At 48.3% G+C, this 15,051-nt stretch overlaps 2 protein-coding genes across 4 annotated transcripts in view; one reads left to right on the top strand and one right to left on the bottom strand.

Moving 5' to 3' along the window:
- The window catches only part of LOC139066151 (oocyte zinc finger protein XlCOF6-like), a 34,220-nt gene extending 19,636 nt beyond the window's left edge, over positions 1–14,584 (bottom strand). The window contains exons 1-2 of one of the 3 annotated variants that reach the window (XM_070548213.1): positions 14,319–14,584; positions 14,063–14,175 (exon numbers count right to left, since the gene is read on the bottom strand). In XM_070548213.1, coding sequence (XP_070404314.1) covers positions 14,063–14,072 — 10 coding nt within the window. In that variant the 5' untranslated portion in view covers positions 14,073–14,175; positions 14,319–14,584. Of the gene's footprint in view, positions 1–14,062; positions 14,277–14,318 lie in introns of those variants that run through there. The other 2 variants (XM_070548212.1, XM_070548214.1) reach the window with 2 other exon arrangements.
- On the top strand, positions 442–1,999 carry LOC139066168 (craniofacial development protein 2-like). Its single transcript, XM_070548323.1, has 2 exons — positions 442–743; positions 817–1,999. Exons 1-2 carry the CDS (start codon positions 561–563, stop codon positions 1,771–1,773), a joined length of 1,140 nt encoding a protein of 379 aa, XP_070404424.1. The 5' UTR covers positions 442–560; the 3' UTR covers positions 1,774–1,999.
- Positions 14,585–15,051: the final 467 nt, after the last annotated feature.

Raw genomic sequence — 15,051 nt, 5'->3', positions numbered from 1 at the left:
CTTCAAAGCTCTCACTGATGGAAGGAGGTTTTGGCTCAGAATCTCATGATACATGGCCCTATTCATTCTGTCCTTAACATGGATCAGTTGTCCTGTCCCCTTAGCAGAAAAACAGCCCCAAAGCATGATGTTCCCACCCCCATGCTTCACAGTAGGTATGGTGTTCTTGAGATGCAACTCAGTATTCTTCTTCCTCCAAACACGACGAGTTGAGTTTATACCAAAAAGTTCTACTTTGGTTTCATCTGACCACATGACATTCCTTGAACCGTCACCTTATCGTGGTGGAGGAGTTTGAGTGCCTAGGAGCTATGTTGTCTGGGGCACTTAGTGCCCCTGGTAGGGTCTCCCATGACGAATTGGTCTTAGGTGAAGGGTGAGACAAAGAACGGTTCGAAGGATCTTTCATGGCGGTTAAAACGAAGAGTCGGAGTACCCGGCCCGGAGGGTTACCGGGGTCCCACCCTGGAGCCAGGCCTGGGGTTGGGGCCCGTGAGCGAGCGCCTGGTGGCCGGGCTTTCGCCCATGGGGCCCGGCCGGGCCCAGCCCGAACCGGATACATGGGCTCGTCCAACTGTGGACCCACCACCCGCAGGAGGAACATGAAGGGTCCGGTGCAATGCGAATCGGGTGGCAGACCAAGGCGGGAGCCTTGGCGGTCCAATCCCCGGACAAGAAAACTAGTTTTTGGGACATGGAACGTCACCTCGCTGGCGGGGAAGGAGCCGGAGCTTGTGGCAGAGGTTGAGCGGTACCGGCTAGATATAGTCGGACGTCACCTCGCTGGCGGGGAAGGAGCCGGAGCTTGTGGCAGAGGTTGAGCGGTACCGGCTAGATATAGTCGGACTCACCTCGACACATTGCATTGGTTCTGGAACCCGAGACCTGGAGAGGGGTTGGACACTCTACTTTGCTGGAGTTGCTCCGGGTGAGAGGCGGAGGGCTGGGGTTGGCTTTTTGTTAGCCCCGAGACTCTCTGCCTGTGTGTTGGGGTTTACCCCGGGGGACAAGAGGGTAGCTTCCTTGCGCCTTCGGGTCGGGGAACGGGTCCTGACTGTTGTTTGTGCTTATGGGCCAAATATCAGTTCAGAGTACCCACCCTTTTTGGAGTCCCTGGGACGAGTGCTAGATAGTGCTCCATCAGGGGACTCCATTGTCCTGCTGGGGGACTTCAATGCTCACGTGGGCAATGACAGCTTGACCTGGAGGGGTGTGATTGGGAGGAACGGCCCACCTAATCTGAACTCGAGCGGTGTTTTGTTATTGGACTTCTGTGCAAGCCGCAGTTTGGCCATAACGAACACCATGTTCGAACATAAGGATGCCCACCGGTACACTTGGTACCAGGGCAGCCTAGGTCACAGGTCGATGATAGATTTTGTAGTCGTATCATCTGACCTGCGGCCGTATGTTTTGGACACCCGAGTGAAGAGAGGGGCGGAGCTGTCAACTGATCACCACCTGGTGGTGAGTTGGATCAGATGGCAAGGGAACATGCCGCGTAGACCTGGCAGACCCAAACGCATAGTGAGGGTCTGCTGGGAACGCCTGGCAGAAGAACCTGTCAAGACGGTCTTCAACTCCCACCTCCGGCAGAGCTTTGACCACGTCCCGAGAGCAGTGGGGGACATGAGTCCGAGTGGGCCTTGTTCCACTCTGCGATTGTCGAGGCGGCTGTTGCTAGCTGTGGTCGTAAGGTGGCCGGTGCCAGTCGTGGTGGCAACCCCCGTACCCGCTGGTGGACACCAGAGGTTCGGGGAGCCGTCAAGCTGAAGAAGGAGGCCTACAGGGCGTGGCTGGTCAGTGGGTCTCCGGAGGCAGCAGACAGGTACCGGATAGCCAAGCGGGGTGCAGCAGTGGCAGTTGCCGAGGCAAAATCTCGGGCGTGGGAGGAGTTTGGTGAGGCCATGGAGAAAGACTATCGATCGGCTCCAAAGAGGTTCTGGCAAACTGTCCGGCGCCTCAGGAGAGGAAGGAAGCAACTCGCTCACACTGTTTACAGTGGGGATGGGGAGCTGCTGATGTCAACTGAGGCTATAGTCGGACGGTGGAAGGAATACTTTGAGGAGCTCCTCAATCCCACCAATGTGCATTCCGAGGAGGAACCAGAGCTGGGAGGTCTGGGGATGGACTGTCCGATCTCGGGGGCAGAAGTTGCTGAGGTAGTCAAACAACTACACAGCGGCGGAGCCCCGGGGGCGGATGAGGTTCGTCCTGGGTATCTCAAGGCAATGGATGTTGTAGGGCTGTCATGGTTGACACGTCTCTACAACATTGCGTGGTCATCGGGGGCAGTTCCTAGGGAGTGGCAGACCGGGGTGGTGGTCCCCATCTTTAAGAAGGGTGACCTGAGGGTGTGTTCCAACTATAGGGGGATCACACTCCTCAGCCTCCCTGGAAAGGTCTACTCCAAGATACTGGAGAGGAGGGTCCGATCGATAGTTGAATCTCAGATAGAGGAGGAGCAATGTGGTTTTCGTCCTGGCCGTGGAACTGTGGACCAGCTCTATACCCTTGCAAGGGTGATGGAGGGGGCATGGGAGTATGCCCAACCAATCCACATGTGCTTTGTGGATTTGGAGAAGGCTTATGACCGTGTCCCCAGGGGCACCCTGTGGGGGACGCTCCAGGAGTATGGGGTGGGTGGCTTTCTGTTAAGGGCCATTCAGTCCCTTTACCAGAGGAGCGTGAGTTTGGTCCGCATAGCCGGTAGTAAGTCGGATCTGTTCCCAGTGAGGGTTGGACTCCGCCAGGGCTGCCCTTTGTCACCGGTTCTGTTCATCACTTTTATGGACAGAATTTCTAGACGCAGCCGTGGTGTGGAGTGTGTCAAGTTTGGTGGCAGGAGAATCTCGTCTCTGCTTTTTGCGGATGATGTGGTCCTCCTAGCTTCATCCAGCTCTGACCTTCAGCTCTTGCTGGGTAGGTTCGCGGCCGAATGTGAAGCGGCTGGGATGAGGATCAGCACCTCCAAATCTGAGACCATGGTTCTCGACCGGAAAAGGGTGGCTTGCCACCTCCGGGTCGGGGGAGAGGTCCTACCTCAAGCGGAGGAGTTTAAGTATCTCGGGGTCTTGTTCACGAGTGAGGGTAGGAGGGATCAGGAGATCGACAGGCGGATTGGTTCGGCGTCTGCAGTGATGCGGACGCTGAGCCGATCTGTCGTGGGGAAGAGGGAGCTGAGCCAGAAAGCCAGGGTCTCGATTTACCGGTCGATCTACGTCCCAATCCTCACCTATGGTCATGAGCTTTGGGTAATGACCGAAAGAACGAGATCGCGGATACAAGCGGCCGAAATGAGTTTCCTCCGTAGGGTGGCCGGGCTCAGCCTTAGAGATAGGGTGAGGAGCTCGGACATTCGGGAGGGACTCGGAGTAGAACCGCTGCTCCTCCGGATCGAAAGGAGCCAGTTGAGGTGGTTTGGGCATCTGGTCAGGATGCCTCCTGGACGCCTCCCCGGGGAGGTGTTTCGGGCATGTCCTGCCGGCAGAAGGCCCCCGGGTCGACCCAGGACACGTTGGAGAGGTTACATCTCCAATCTGGTCCGGGAACGCCTTGGGGTCCTGCCGGAGGAGCTGGTGGACAAGGCCGGGGAGAGGATGGCCTGGAGCTCCCTAATTGGGATGCTGCCCCCGCGACCCAGACCCGGATAAGCGGAGGAAGACGACGACGACGACGACGCATGACATTCTCCCAATCCTGTGCTGTATCATCCATGTGCTCTCTGGCAAACTTCAGACGGGCCTGGACATGCACTGGCTTCAGCAGCAGAACACGTCTGGCACTGCAGGACTTGATTCCCTGCCATTGTAGTGTGTTACTGATGGTGACCTTTGTTACTGTGGTCCCAGCTCTCTGCAGGTCATTCACCAGGTCCCCCCGTGTGGTTCTTGGGTTCTTGCTCACCGTTCTCATGATCATTTTGACCCCACGGGATGAGATCTTGCGTGGAGCCCCAGATCGAGGGAAATTATCAGTGGTCTTGTATGTCTTCCATTTTCTGATAATTGCTCCCACAGTTGATTTTTTCACACCAAGCTGCTTGCCTATTGTAGATTCACTCTTCCCAGTCTGGTGCAGGTCTACAATTCTTTTCCTGGTGTCCTTCGAAAGCTCTTTGGTCTTGGCCATAGTGGAGTTTGGAGTCTAACTGAGGCTGCGGACAGGTGTCTTTTATACAGATAATGAGTTCAAACAGGTGCCATTAATACAGGTAACGAGTGGAGGACAGAAAAGCTTCTTAAAGAAGATGTTACAGGTCTGTGAGAGCCAGAGATTTTCCTTGTTTGAAGTGACCAAATACTTATTTTCCACCCTGATTTACAAATACATTCTTTAAAAATCCTGCCATGTGAATTCATGGATTTTTTTTCACATTCTGTCTCTCACAGTTAAAGTGTACCTATGATGTAAATTACTGACCTCTGTCATCATTTTAAGTGGGAGAACTTGTACAATCGGTGGCTGACTAAATACTTTTTTGCCCCACTGTATAGAGCTCCGGACCCCACGTGACTCTCAGTTAGTAGACGCCATATTGGCAGGTAAAAGAAGCTAAACAAACACGGGTCATAACCATGAACGTGATCGGGATCGGCTTGGATTTCACTTTGTCGGAGTTTACTTCACACTTTAAAACAGAAGAAATCATTTTATATAGTCAGAAATTAAATAGACTAAACATCTCTGACCCTTACCGTGCCCCTGGGATACTTTTTAAAAACGCCAGAAGCTGTCGGAGCGGACTTCTTACCGGACCTGGCCAAGGAACCCCTTGGGATTTACCCGGAGGAGCTGGCTCAGGTGGCTGGGGAGAGGGAAGTCTGGGCCTCTCGACGCTACTGCCCCCGCGACCAGACTCCGGATAAGTGGATGAAAATGGATGGATGGACAAATAACAGATTTACATGTAAGTAGTTTAAATAAAGTGCTGTGCTGTTTGAATGTATAAACTGAACACCAAGAGAAATCACTAGTTTGATTGTTTTCCGTGAATGAAATAAATATGTCAGGCAGGAGCGTCTCAGGATCTGTCTGATGTCTGTCTTGGTGAGACAGATAATAGCAATCCAAAGTGCTTTTTATGTGTGATCTGACAATTGATCAACCATTGCTTAAAAATTAAATACAGCTTAGCCGGTTAATTGCTGTGATCATAAAACACGTAAACGGCAGCACGCAGAAATAACGAGGCAACGTTTTACGTGATGTTTACTAGCTGCTGTGAGTAATAAGACAGAAAAAGCCATGCCAAAATAAGTTTAGGAAGCCCACTAAGAATCGTAATAAAAGCATTTAAAATAAATACCATATACAGTTGAGGAAACGTTGGTTTAAGTAGCTGATATGAAGTGGTCGCTGCATAAGCGAAAACCTTTACTCTCGGGATCCCACAGTTTCATTTTAGCCCGGTCACTAGCGCGTTTTACTGCAATGATCCAACGTTTGCGGCGCTCCGGATCTTGGGGAATCCTGTAGATGGCTCATTCCTTATGTCGTCCGTGTCTGTTCTGCATCCTGGGGCACAACAGGAATCTACCATATTTCCTGTCTGATTGAGTTTTCTGACAATAACAAATAGTCCAGCTGCTGGCTTCTACCTGCCAATATGGTGCCAATTCGATTTGAACTGTTGCATGCCGGGAGAAGTGACGTCAACTCCCGGAGCTCTATACATATATATATATATATTAGGGCCCGACCGATATGCTTTTTTTGGGACCGATACCGATATAAAACTTTTAACAAAGGCCTATAGCCGATATAATGGCCAATAAATCGACCTCACAAAAAAAGAAATAAATACAAATGTTCTTAAGATTAAACCCTTCATTCTCTGCCTTTTTGATGCTAACTTATTTCTATATTACACACCAAAGAACTGTCTCAATAACTCACTAGGGTTTCCAAGTAATGCAAATAAGATTTATTTTGCAATCTCAAAAACAACAGAACACACAAACTCAGTCAGTATAAATCTAACATTCAAGTTTTTTGTTTTCTGAGTCTGTGGAGTTTTACACTTTTGTGTTTTGATCCTTTCCAAAGCCGACAGTATTAGGAAAATAAAAATAAGATACGTTAAATGACTAGTATGTGGCAATGTATAAGCCTTATGTAAAATATAAGGATGAAAGAATACAATAGATTTATTCTATTGTAGAGAGGAATGTTTATTTTCTCGTATTACCCCCCCCCCCCCCCAGCTAGGGACACTCAAAAGCCTGCCATCCATGGATTCTGTCAGTGTTTTGATCTGTTCATCATCAACATTGCATGCAGCAGCAACCACAGCCTCCCAGACACTGTTCAGAGAGGTGTACTGTTTTCCCTCCTTGTAAATCTCACATTTGATGATGGACCACAGGTTCTCAATGGGGTTCAGATCAGGTGAACAAGGAGGCCATGTCATTAGTTTTTCTCCTTTTATACCCTTTCTTGCCAGCCACGCTGTGGAGTATTTGGACGCGTGTGATGGAGCATTGTCCTGCATGAAAATCATGTTTTTCTTGAAGGAGGCAGACTTCTTCCTGTACCACTGCTTGAAGAAGGTGTCTTCCAGAAACTGGCAGTAGGACTGGGAGTTGAGCTTGACTCCATCCTCAACCTGAAAAGGCCCCACAAGCTCATCTTTGATGATACCAGCCCAAACCAGTACTCCACCTCCACCTTGCTGGCGTCTGAGTCGGACTGGAGCTCTCTGCCCTTTACCAATCCAGCCACGGGCCCATCCATCTGGCCCATCAAGACTCACTCTTCATCAGTCCATAAAACCTTAGAAAAATCAGTCTTGAGATATTTCTTGGCCCAGTCTTGACATTTCAGCTTGTGTGTCTTGTTCAGTGGTGGTCGTCTTTCAGCCTTTCTTACCTTGGCCATGTCTCTGAGTATTGGACACCTTGTGCTTTTTGGCACTCCAGTGATGTTGCAGCTCTGAAATATGGCCAAACTGGTGGCAAGTGGCATCTTGGCAGCTGCACGCTTGACTTTTCTCAGTTCATGGGCAGTTATTTTGTTGTATTTTCTTGCGACCCTTTTGACTATTTTGAATGAAACGCTTGATTGTTCGATGATCACGCTTCAGAAGCTTTGCAATTTTAAGACCGCTGCATCCCTCTGCAAGATATCTCACTATTTTTGACTTTTCTGAGCCTGTCAAGTCCTTCTTTTGACCCATTTTGCCAAAGGAAAGGAAGTTGCCTAATAATTATGCACACCTGATATAGGGTGTTGATGTCATTAGACCACACCCCTTCTCATTACAGAGATGCACATCACCTAATATGCTTAATTTGTGGTAGGCTTTCGAGCCTATACAGCTTGGAGTAAGACAACATGCATGAAGAGGATGATGTGGACAAAATACTCATTTGCCTAATAATTCTGCACTCCCTGTAAAATGAATTGAGGAACTTAATGAACTGAAAAGTCGTCATTTGCATTCTTTTACTGTGTGGCCGTCAGAACGAGCCCCCGCACCGTGAGAAAAAACATCCCAGCTCTAAAGCCGATCTTCATCCGCATACATCACATGTCACATGATCAGGAAGCAGAAAATCCATGTGTTAGCAGGTTGTTTTGGGACGCTGATGTAAAAAAAGTTAGACAAGAACCGGAAAAGCTTCTACCGATCACAATTCGACAACGGATTATGAAAGAACAGATAACACTCAAAATACGCGGATTCTTCCTGATGTGAGAGGTGAGTCTCCGCTATGTTTTGGTAGTTTTGGCGTTGACATCATCATAGAGCAACGTTCTGTGACTCTTAAAAAAAACAGTAAAAACGCTGAAAAACGCTGGCAGCGAAGAGCTTTTCTGATCAGGAAACGGCTGGCAGTGAATGAGTTAAACAAAAAGAAAATTCTAATTTGTGGCGCGCATCCATAAAATAATCCATGTTTAGACTTCTTCTGTGTTCACAAATCAGTCAGTGAATCATACCTTAATCAGTCACATGCACAAACCACGGCCCATCATCATTTATTGGACTAATGGTGGACGAATGGAAAAACAGCCCAACCCTAGTGTGGGCTACCGGAGCTGCAATACTTACTCTGAACTGCGTGGCACTAAAGAGTCGAATGTTTTTACACACTGGGCCTTTAAGCTCTAAACCACAGCGACATGCTGAAGCTACATCAGTCAAACGTGCTGTCAGCGCCGCTGCCGTTGTGTCTGCAGCATGCTGTCTCCCCAACTGTGATTGGTCAACTGATGATGCGTGACTGACGCTACAACAAAGGTAGGTTGTGAACAAGATGATAACCTCTCCTGTCTCTGACTGATTCTCGTAGTGACTGAAACCCGACAGAAGACCAAATAGTTCCCACAGCTTAATCTCACCGCTCCCCATGGGGACGGGTCAAATGCAGGACGTAACATCACCAGTGTGTGACGATGACTTTGGGACTTTAAAGCTTGGTTTATGCTTGACACATTTACTTTCCGCTTGGTGATGCGGCTCGCAGATGGAACGCTCTTCACAACTTGCAGCGTTTATGGTTCATGCGGCTTGTCTCTGAGGTGAGCCAATATTCTCCCAAACTGTAGGGGGCAGCGTGGAGCTCTACGGCATGCATCCAACACTACACCATAGTAGAAGTAAAAATTACTGTTGTTTAAAACATGGCTTCCAGCATTTTTTAACAGCGTCCTCGTCTTTTCCGACAGTGCGAGCCATTTCTCTCCAAGAATTATTAACAACATGTTGATCACGGTGATCTTTGAGAGGTGAATCATACAAATGTCTGTATTTACGAACCTCTGCCTTACTAGTTCTTGCCAGTCCGCCATGTTTTTCTGCGTCCAACCGTCCGCGTGGTTAGAAAATTTCCTAGGTGCGCGGTGCAGAAAGTTTGGGCCGTGTGAAGGTGCGGTGGAGGGGCGTGGCTGTTAAAATGACGCAATTTTTCCGCGCGGAGCCGTGCGAACCTCGCGGACGCGTCAAGCATAAACCAACCCTTACTCCCCTCAAAACAAAAAACTATTTGGATCAAAACGAGTCACATGACCACTATACTTGGCTTCACAAATCATTCATTGGAGAGATCTATTCACTCTAAAACTTCAAGGTTCTACAACAGTCTGTGAACGAGTGAATGACTGTGATGTAAAACACTTTGGGGGGTTTAGAACCCCAGTAGTGCTAAACATATACAGATCATTATTTTAAAGACTGAACCTCATTCTCATAATTTCACTGTAATGTCCCACCATAATGTAACCCAGTAGATAAAACGCCTTCATTTTATTTAATTTTTTGTATCAGCTTACTTCCATGCTTTAATTTTGGAAAATACTTTTAGTTTGAAAAGACGGAAGTGTAATTCCTTAGTTCGTTCCTGATTCCGGTTGGCGCTCCCGTCGAGTTAAACTTGCCCTCTCATTTGTTGAGAGTGGCGTTAGTCCCGCCTTCCTACAAGGTGAGCGACTCAGGCGCCGTTTTTTGCTCTTTGGAGAGCTGGAGGAAGATTGCAGAGGAGCCGCACTGAACCATATTTCAGGGGATTGAGTCGAGCCGTATATACCTTTTATTGGGTGAGTCGCTATACAGAACAGAAGTTTAAGAGTATTTGAGTTTTCTAGATGGCTAATTTAGGTTATGTGTTATAGTGGGTTGTGTGGAGCCCACGCTAGAGAGACCAGGTGGCTGTGCTGGCGCTTCAAGCACGCTAACACCTCATCTTGGTGAGTTAATGCCATGTGCTCGCTAAGCTCTCAGGGGTGGACCGTTAAAGCGCCCGAGCGCCAATGGCACTAAATTTTCTCGTCGGGCGGTAAATACTTGACGACTTACCGCCCGGGTGGCGCCCAAGCCTTATTTGTCATTTACACACCGGCGTTCACCTACATCATGGCCACGCCCTGTAGGAAGCCGCCGTTTTCGTTTTGCGCGCGTGAACCTGCGCGCCTCTAGCCACGTACTGCACTTGTACGATTCGTGCACGTCCTTCACGATTCAAGTTATAGTCACGTGAACTATAAGTTCACTATTAAAGACGAAGTGGAACCACGCTAGAAACACACAAGCACGCAGGAAGATCGCGCCACCACAGGGATGGGATTTCTTGATGAAATCTCCGGCAAAACGCTTTAAAACTGGTGAGGAGAAGCAAGAGAGTTCGAAACGGTATGAAGCAGAGAAGCGTGTGCGTACGTGGAATGATTCTTGGCGGTTTAAAGAAGACGGGAGGCGCAGAGAATGGCCGTGTTCGAGTTGAGCAGCGCCTCGCCTGGAACACAGACGATAGCAGACGGAAGCAGCAGGGGGAGTGGCTGAAAGCCGGCGTTTAACGCTGGGGACACACCGGCCGCGGAAGCGCCGTGAAGCGAATCGCTCACAAAATTCGGCCGCTGCTCGCAGCTCCTCAGTTCAGATCAGACGTGCCCCAGTCGAGGCGCGCCTCGGCTCAGCTGTAGTTTTTCTTTTAACTACTTGGGAGCCCTACATTTCCCCTCTGCCTTTTTTCAGCTCTTTTCCTCTATGTGTGTGTGTGTGTGTGTGTGTGTGTGTGTGTGTGTGTGTGTGTGTGTGTGTGTGTGTGTGTGTGAACCTATGGTATGAACCAGTTGAATCTCTTGGAACCCGCTCCAATTCTGCAGCTGTATCCTAGCAGTTTCTTCCGAAATGGGTACGTAAATAATCATGTTTTTCGGGGGTCGTACAGCTCCTTGTGTTTCTCAACTTCCATAATTAATTTAAAGTCATCCATCTTAACTGCTTGCCTCAGACTTTCTGCCTCTCTGTCCTGTTTGCTCCGGTAAAAAGACACCCAAAATCACACACCCCTTCACGTGGTCACACACGCACACAAGTTCGATGTGTGTGTGTGTGTGTGTGTTCGTGTGGTTTTTCTGCAGTGTCTAATTACGAAAACATTTGACTACAGCGGGATTTTATTTCTAAATGCTTTATTTTGTTAAATTTCCCGGCCTTCCTCTTATGTCTAGGTTTGACTTCCTGCAAGAATTGACGCAATTCACTCGCGGCTCGCGAAAAAAAGAGCAGAAGCCGAAATGATCACTGCACGGAGTGAGGCGATTCGCGACGCTTCAGCGGCCCATGTGGTCTATAGAATAGCTTAACAAGGGGGACGAATGAAGGCGGTCCCATTTTCACGGCACTTTCGCAGCCGGTGTGTCCCCGGCGGAAGTCGGACAGATTTCCCTACATGTGTAGCTCGCGGGTGACGATGGCTGAAGATATCGCGTTAGCATTCACACTTGTTCAATTTTCAATTTTAATTCTGGTGCCTGTTAGCAGCTGAAACACATCCTCACGTGCTTGTGGATATCATATATTGTATATGAAAACATGACTGTAATAATAAGTAAAGGTTATCAGCTGTAGGTTTAGTGTGCTCATAGGAAACGTGACAAAAGAAAACAAAACACATTTCTCTTCATGGCCTACATAGTTGTCATCATCAGCGTAACATGATTTACAGAATACATGTGAACAACTAACATTTCATGTACCACCGGATGTTTGGATCAAAATATGAACCAATCAGATCTTAGATCAGGTGAGAGCCAGGCGTTTCCCGTCATCCTCTAGGTTTTGCAGCCGAGGGAGAGCAACTGCAGCGCCTTGCTCCAAAATCTGCGGCCGCCTTGATCTCACGAGGTTATCGTTGCCTACGTATGCATGACGTCAGAGCAAGTCGGCGTCAAGTCGGACACAAATCTAACCGGCATGCACCGCTCGCCGATCACCGCTGGTCTAATCTGCGCAGAACTGGCTCATCTCGAACACAGCCGATGGCTCGAGTACAGCAAAGCGGCGTTGGTGATGTACTGCGTTGAAGTATGTGACGACAAAATCGAGTTTTGTTGAGGGAACAAACAAATTCAAACTTGAATACGTTATTATGTTTGTGAATGTGTACAAAATAAAGGTTTATTACATTTAAAACGGTTCAGTTGTTATTTTGACTCGTTTTGGCAGCTGACCAGCGGGGCCGGTAAATATTCAGAGTTACCGGCCCGGCTGGCCGGTTGGTTTTGAAGTTAATGTCCACCTCTGCAGAGGCATGTGTGGCTAGAGAGACCAGGTGGCTGTGCTGGCGCTTCAAGCACGCTAATACTTCATCTTGGTGAGTTAACGCCATGTGCTTGCTAAGCTCCGATAGCAACCTGCTAACTAAAGCTAATTGACTTTGGCCAGCCACATGAGTTCATTTTAATGGATGTTAATGGTAATTCTGCTAACAGAAGGGAACAAATAATTATTTTTGTTTTATTTTTCCAAATGAATGTGAATATTGTGGATCTTAAACATCAATTTTGTTGATTATCATGTTGTTATTGTGTAATTTTTGTATTACTCTATGGTTACATGCTAATCATAATCCTTGTTTAAAAAAACTGGTTAAAAACTGGGAAAAAAAAGATTCAAACTATTAGTTACGTGAGTTAAAAACTGTTTCATGTATTGCCAAAATGTATTTTGAGAAAAGAAATGTACATGCATGTAAATTGTTACTATGGTAATGTGAAGGATGAAGAAAGAAAAGATTGTAAAAGCTATAGCTGTGAGAATAAGAGATGAGAATTTTATTTAGCTGTAAACAATAATTGCATTATTGTTGTGCAGGCTAGGTTTTTATGCTCGGTACGGGACTGAAGTGGATTGGAGTCCTGGATTCTCTCCGGATGGAGATGGCGAGCCTGTGCCCGAACTGAACTGAATCCCGATCAGGAGAACATCATTCTTCTATACTGAGCCAACATTCCAGTGGTAACCACTCAGACCACTGAACCCGAGTTTTACAAGACCGAGGAGACTTTCTTTTTGACTAGACTACGACCAAATAGAAGACTGACTTTGAGCTCAACCTGACTAGGTTTACTGATATAGGGGGAAAGGCCTTCGTCTTCGTCTTCCTCCGCTTATCCGGGTCCGGGTCGCGGGGGCAGCATCCCAATTAGGGAGCTCCAGACCGTCCTCTCCCCGGCCTTGTCCACCAGCTCCTCCGGCAGGACCCCAAGGCGTTCCCGGACCAGATTGGAGATGTAACCTCTCCAACGTGTCCTGGGTCGACCCGGGGGCCTCCTGCCGGCAGGACATGCCCGAAACACCTCCCCGGGGAGGCGTCCAGGAGGCATCCTGACCAGATGCCCAAACCACCTCAACTGGCTCCTTTCGATCCGGAGGAGCAGCGGTTCTACTCCGAGTCCCTCCCGAATGTCCGAGCTCCTCACCCTATCTCTAAGGCTGAGCCCGGCCACCCTACGGAGGAAACTCATTTCGGCCGCTTGTATCCGCGATCTCGTTCTTTCGGTCATTACCCAAAGCTCATGACCATAGGTGAGGATTGGGACGTAGATCGACCGGTAAATCGAGAGCCTGGCTTTCTGACTCAGCTCCCTCTTCCCCACGACAGATCGGCTCAGCGTCCGCATCACTGCAGACGCCGAACCAATCCACCTGTCGATCTCCCGATCCCTCCTACCCTCACTCGTGAACAAGACCCCGAGATACTTAAACTCCTCCACTTGAGGTAGGACCTCTCCCCCGACCCGGAGGTGGCAAGCCACCCTTTTCCGGTCGAGAACCATGGTCTCAGATTTGGAGGTGCTGATCCTCATCCCAGCCGCTTCACATTCGGCCGCGAACCTACCCAGCAAGAGCTGAAGGTCAGAGCTGGATGAAGCTAGGAGGACCACATCATCCGCAAAAAGCAGAGACGAGATTCTCCTGCCACCAAACTCGACACACTCCACACCACGGCTGCGTCTAGAAATTCTGTCCATAAAAGTGATGAACAGAACCGGTTCCGGGGAAAGGCCTAATTGTTTAATTATATGTCTATTGCAGCTGCTGTATTTTTTGCTCTATTTTCATATTTCTATATAAAATTACAAATCTGGTGCAACTGTGTTCTTTTGCTCATTCTTTGGATCCAGCTATTCCATTTCCCACTCACTGGTAATTTGTAAGGTAATCCTGTTGGACCTAGAGTCTGGCCTATTTATTATTATTTTTTGAATAAGTGGTAACTTAATCTGACGCCAGGGTTACAATAGACTGACAATATATTCATTCATCCACCAGTACCTTTGTCCATGCTGTCCAGGTCCAGGTGGTGAAGAACACACGATGAATCAGTCCCAGCTGATGGATGATCCTGAAGTGGTAGCAGGTTTTCTTTAGCCGTGTTTAGCTAACAGCTGCAATAGAAACAAAGCAGGAGAGCTGATTAAGATGCTGCTTCAGAACAACGCAGGAGATTAAAGATCCAACGCTTTGGTTCTGGCCAAAGGAACAGCAGCAGATCCAGAGGGCAGGAAGTCTAGAGAAAAGCTTTTCTCACCCACAACCTGATTCTGGAGCTCCGATTGTCACGAAGACCGCAGATTATCTTCTCTGGTTCTGGAAAGAACTCCACCAAGTTGTTGAGGAGGAGAAGAAAGTTTCCACAGCCTGGTGAGAAGATTTCTGCAGCAGCAGCAGTTAGTCGCTTTAGCTGATCAACTCTCCCAGAGACTGAAGTGAAGACATTTTTACTGCAGAGCCTCAAATATTCTCCTCACACACCAGAACAACAACAAGCTAGCTCTGCTAGCAGCTTCCGGTTTCTGCTTCTTCCGGTGGTCAATGACCAGCGTAAAGGTGCACTACCGCCACCTGCTGGAGCAGAATAAAACACCTGGCTCTCATACATAACTTCCGCTGGTGGTTTTTTAGACGAAATATTTGTCGTAATGTTTTTTGTTCCTCTCTCCAAAAGCACCTGGCTGCAGACCTCCACTGTCAGGCTGCTTCCGGTGGAGGCTCCACTGTCAGGACGGGAAATGCACGGGATACATTACAAAATAAAACGGCAAAGGCAAGGGCGTCAGTTTGTTTTCAGAATTGCTGGGGACAATAACCATACACTTGAGTGGGGTTTAAAAATTGCTGGGGACAATAAAGTAGGCTAGCACAGGGGTCGGCAGCTCTGGAACCGCATGCGGCTCTTCCATCCATCTGATGCGGCTCTCTGTGCTTGTGAAATAATGAATGGATATTTAAATAAAAAGCTTTATATTTTACTGCATTAATTT

This window comes from Nothobranchius furzeri, chromosome 2 (genome assembly GCF_043380555.1).
Source record: "Nothobranchius furzeri strain GRZ-AD chromosome 2, NfurGRZ-RIMD1, whole genome shotgun sequence".
NCBI classification, from domain to species: Eukaryota; Metazoa; Chordata; class Actinopteri; order Cyprinodontiformes; family Nothobranchiidae; genus Nothobranchius; species Nothobranchius furzeri.
The sequence above is the reverse complement of the archived record's forward strand: the minus strand, read 5'-3'. Positions and strand labels throughout refer to the sequence as shown.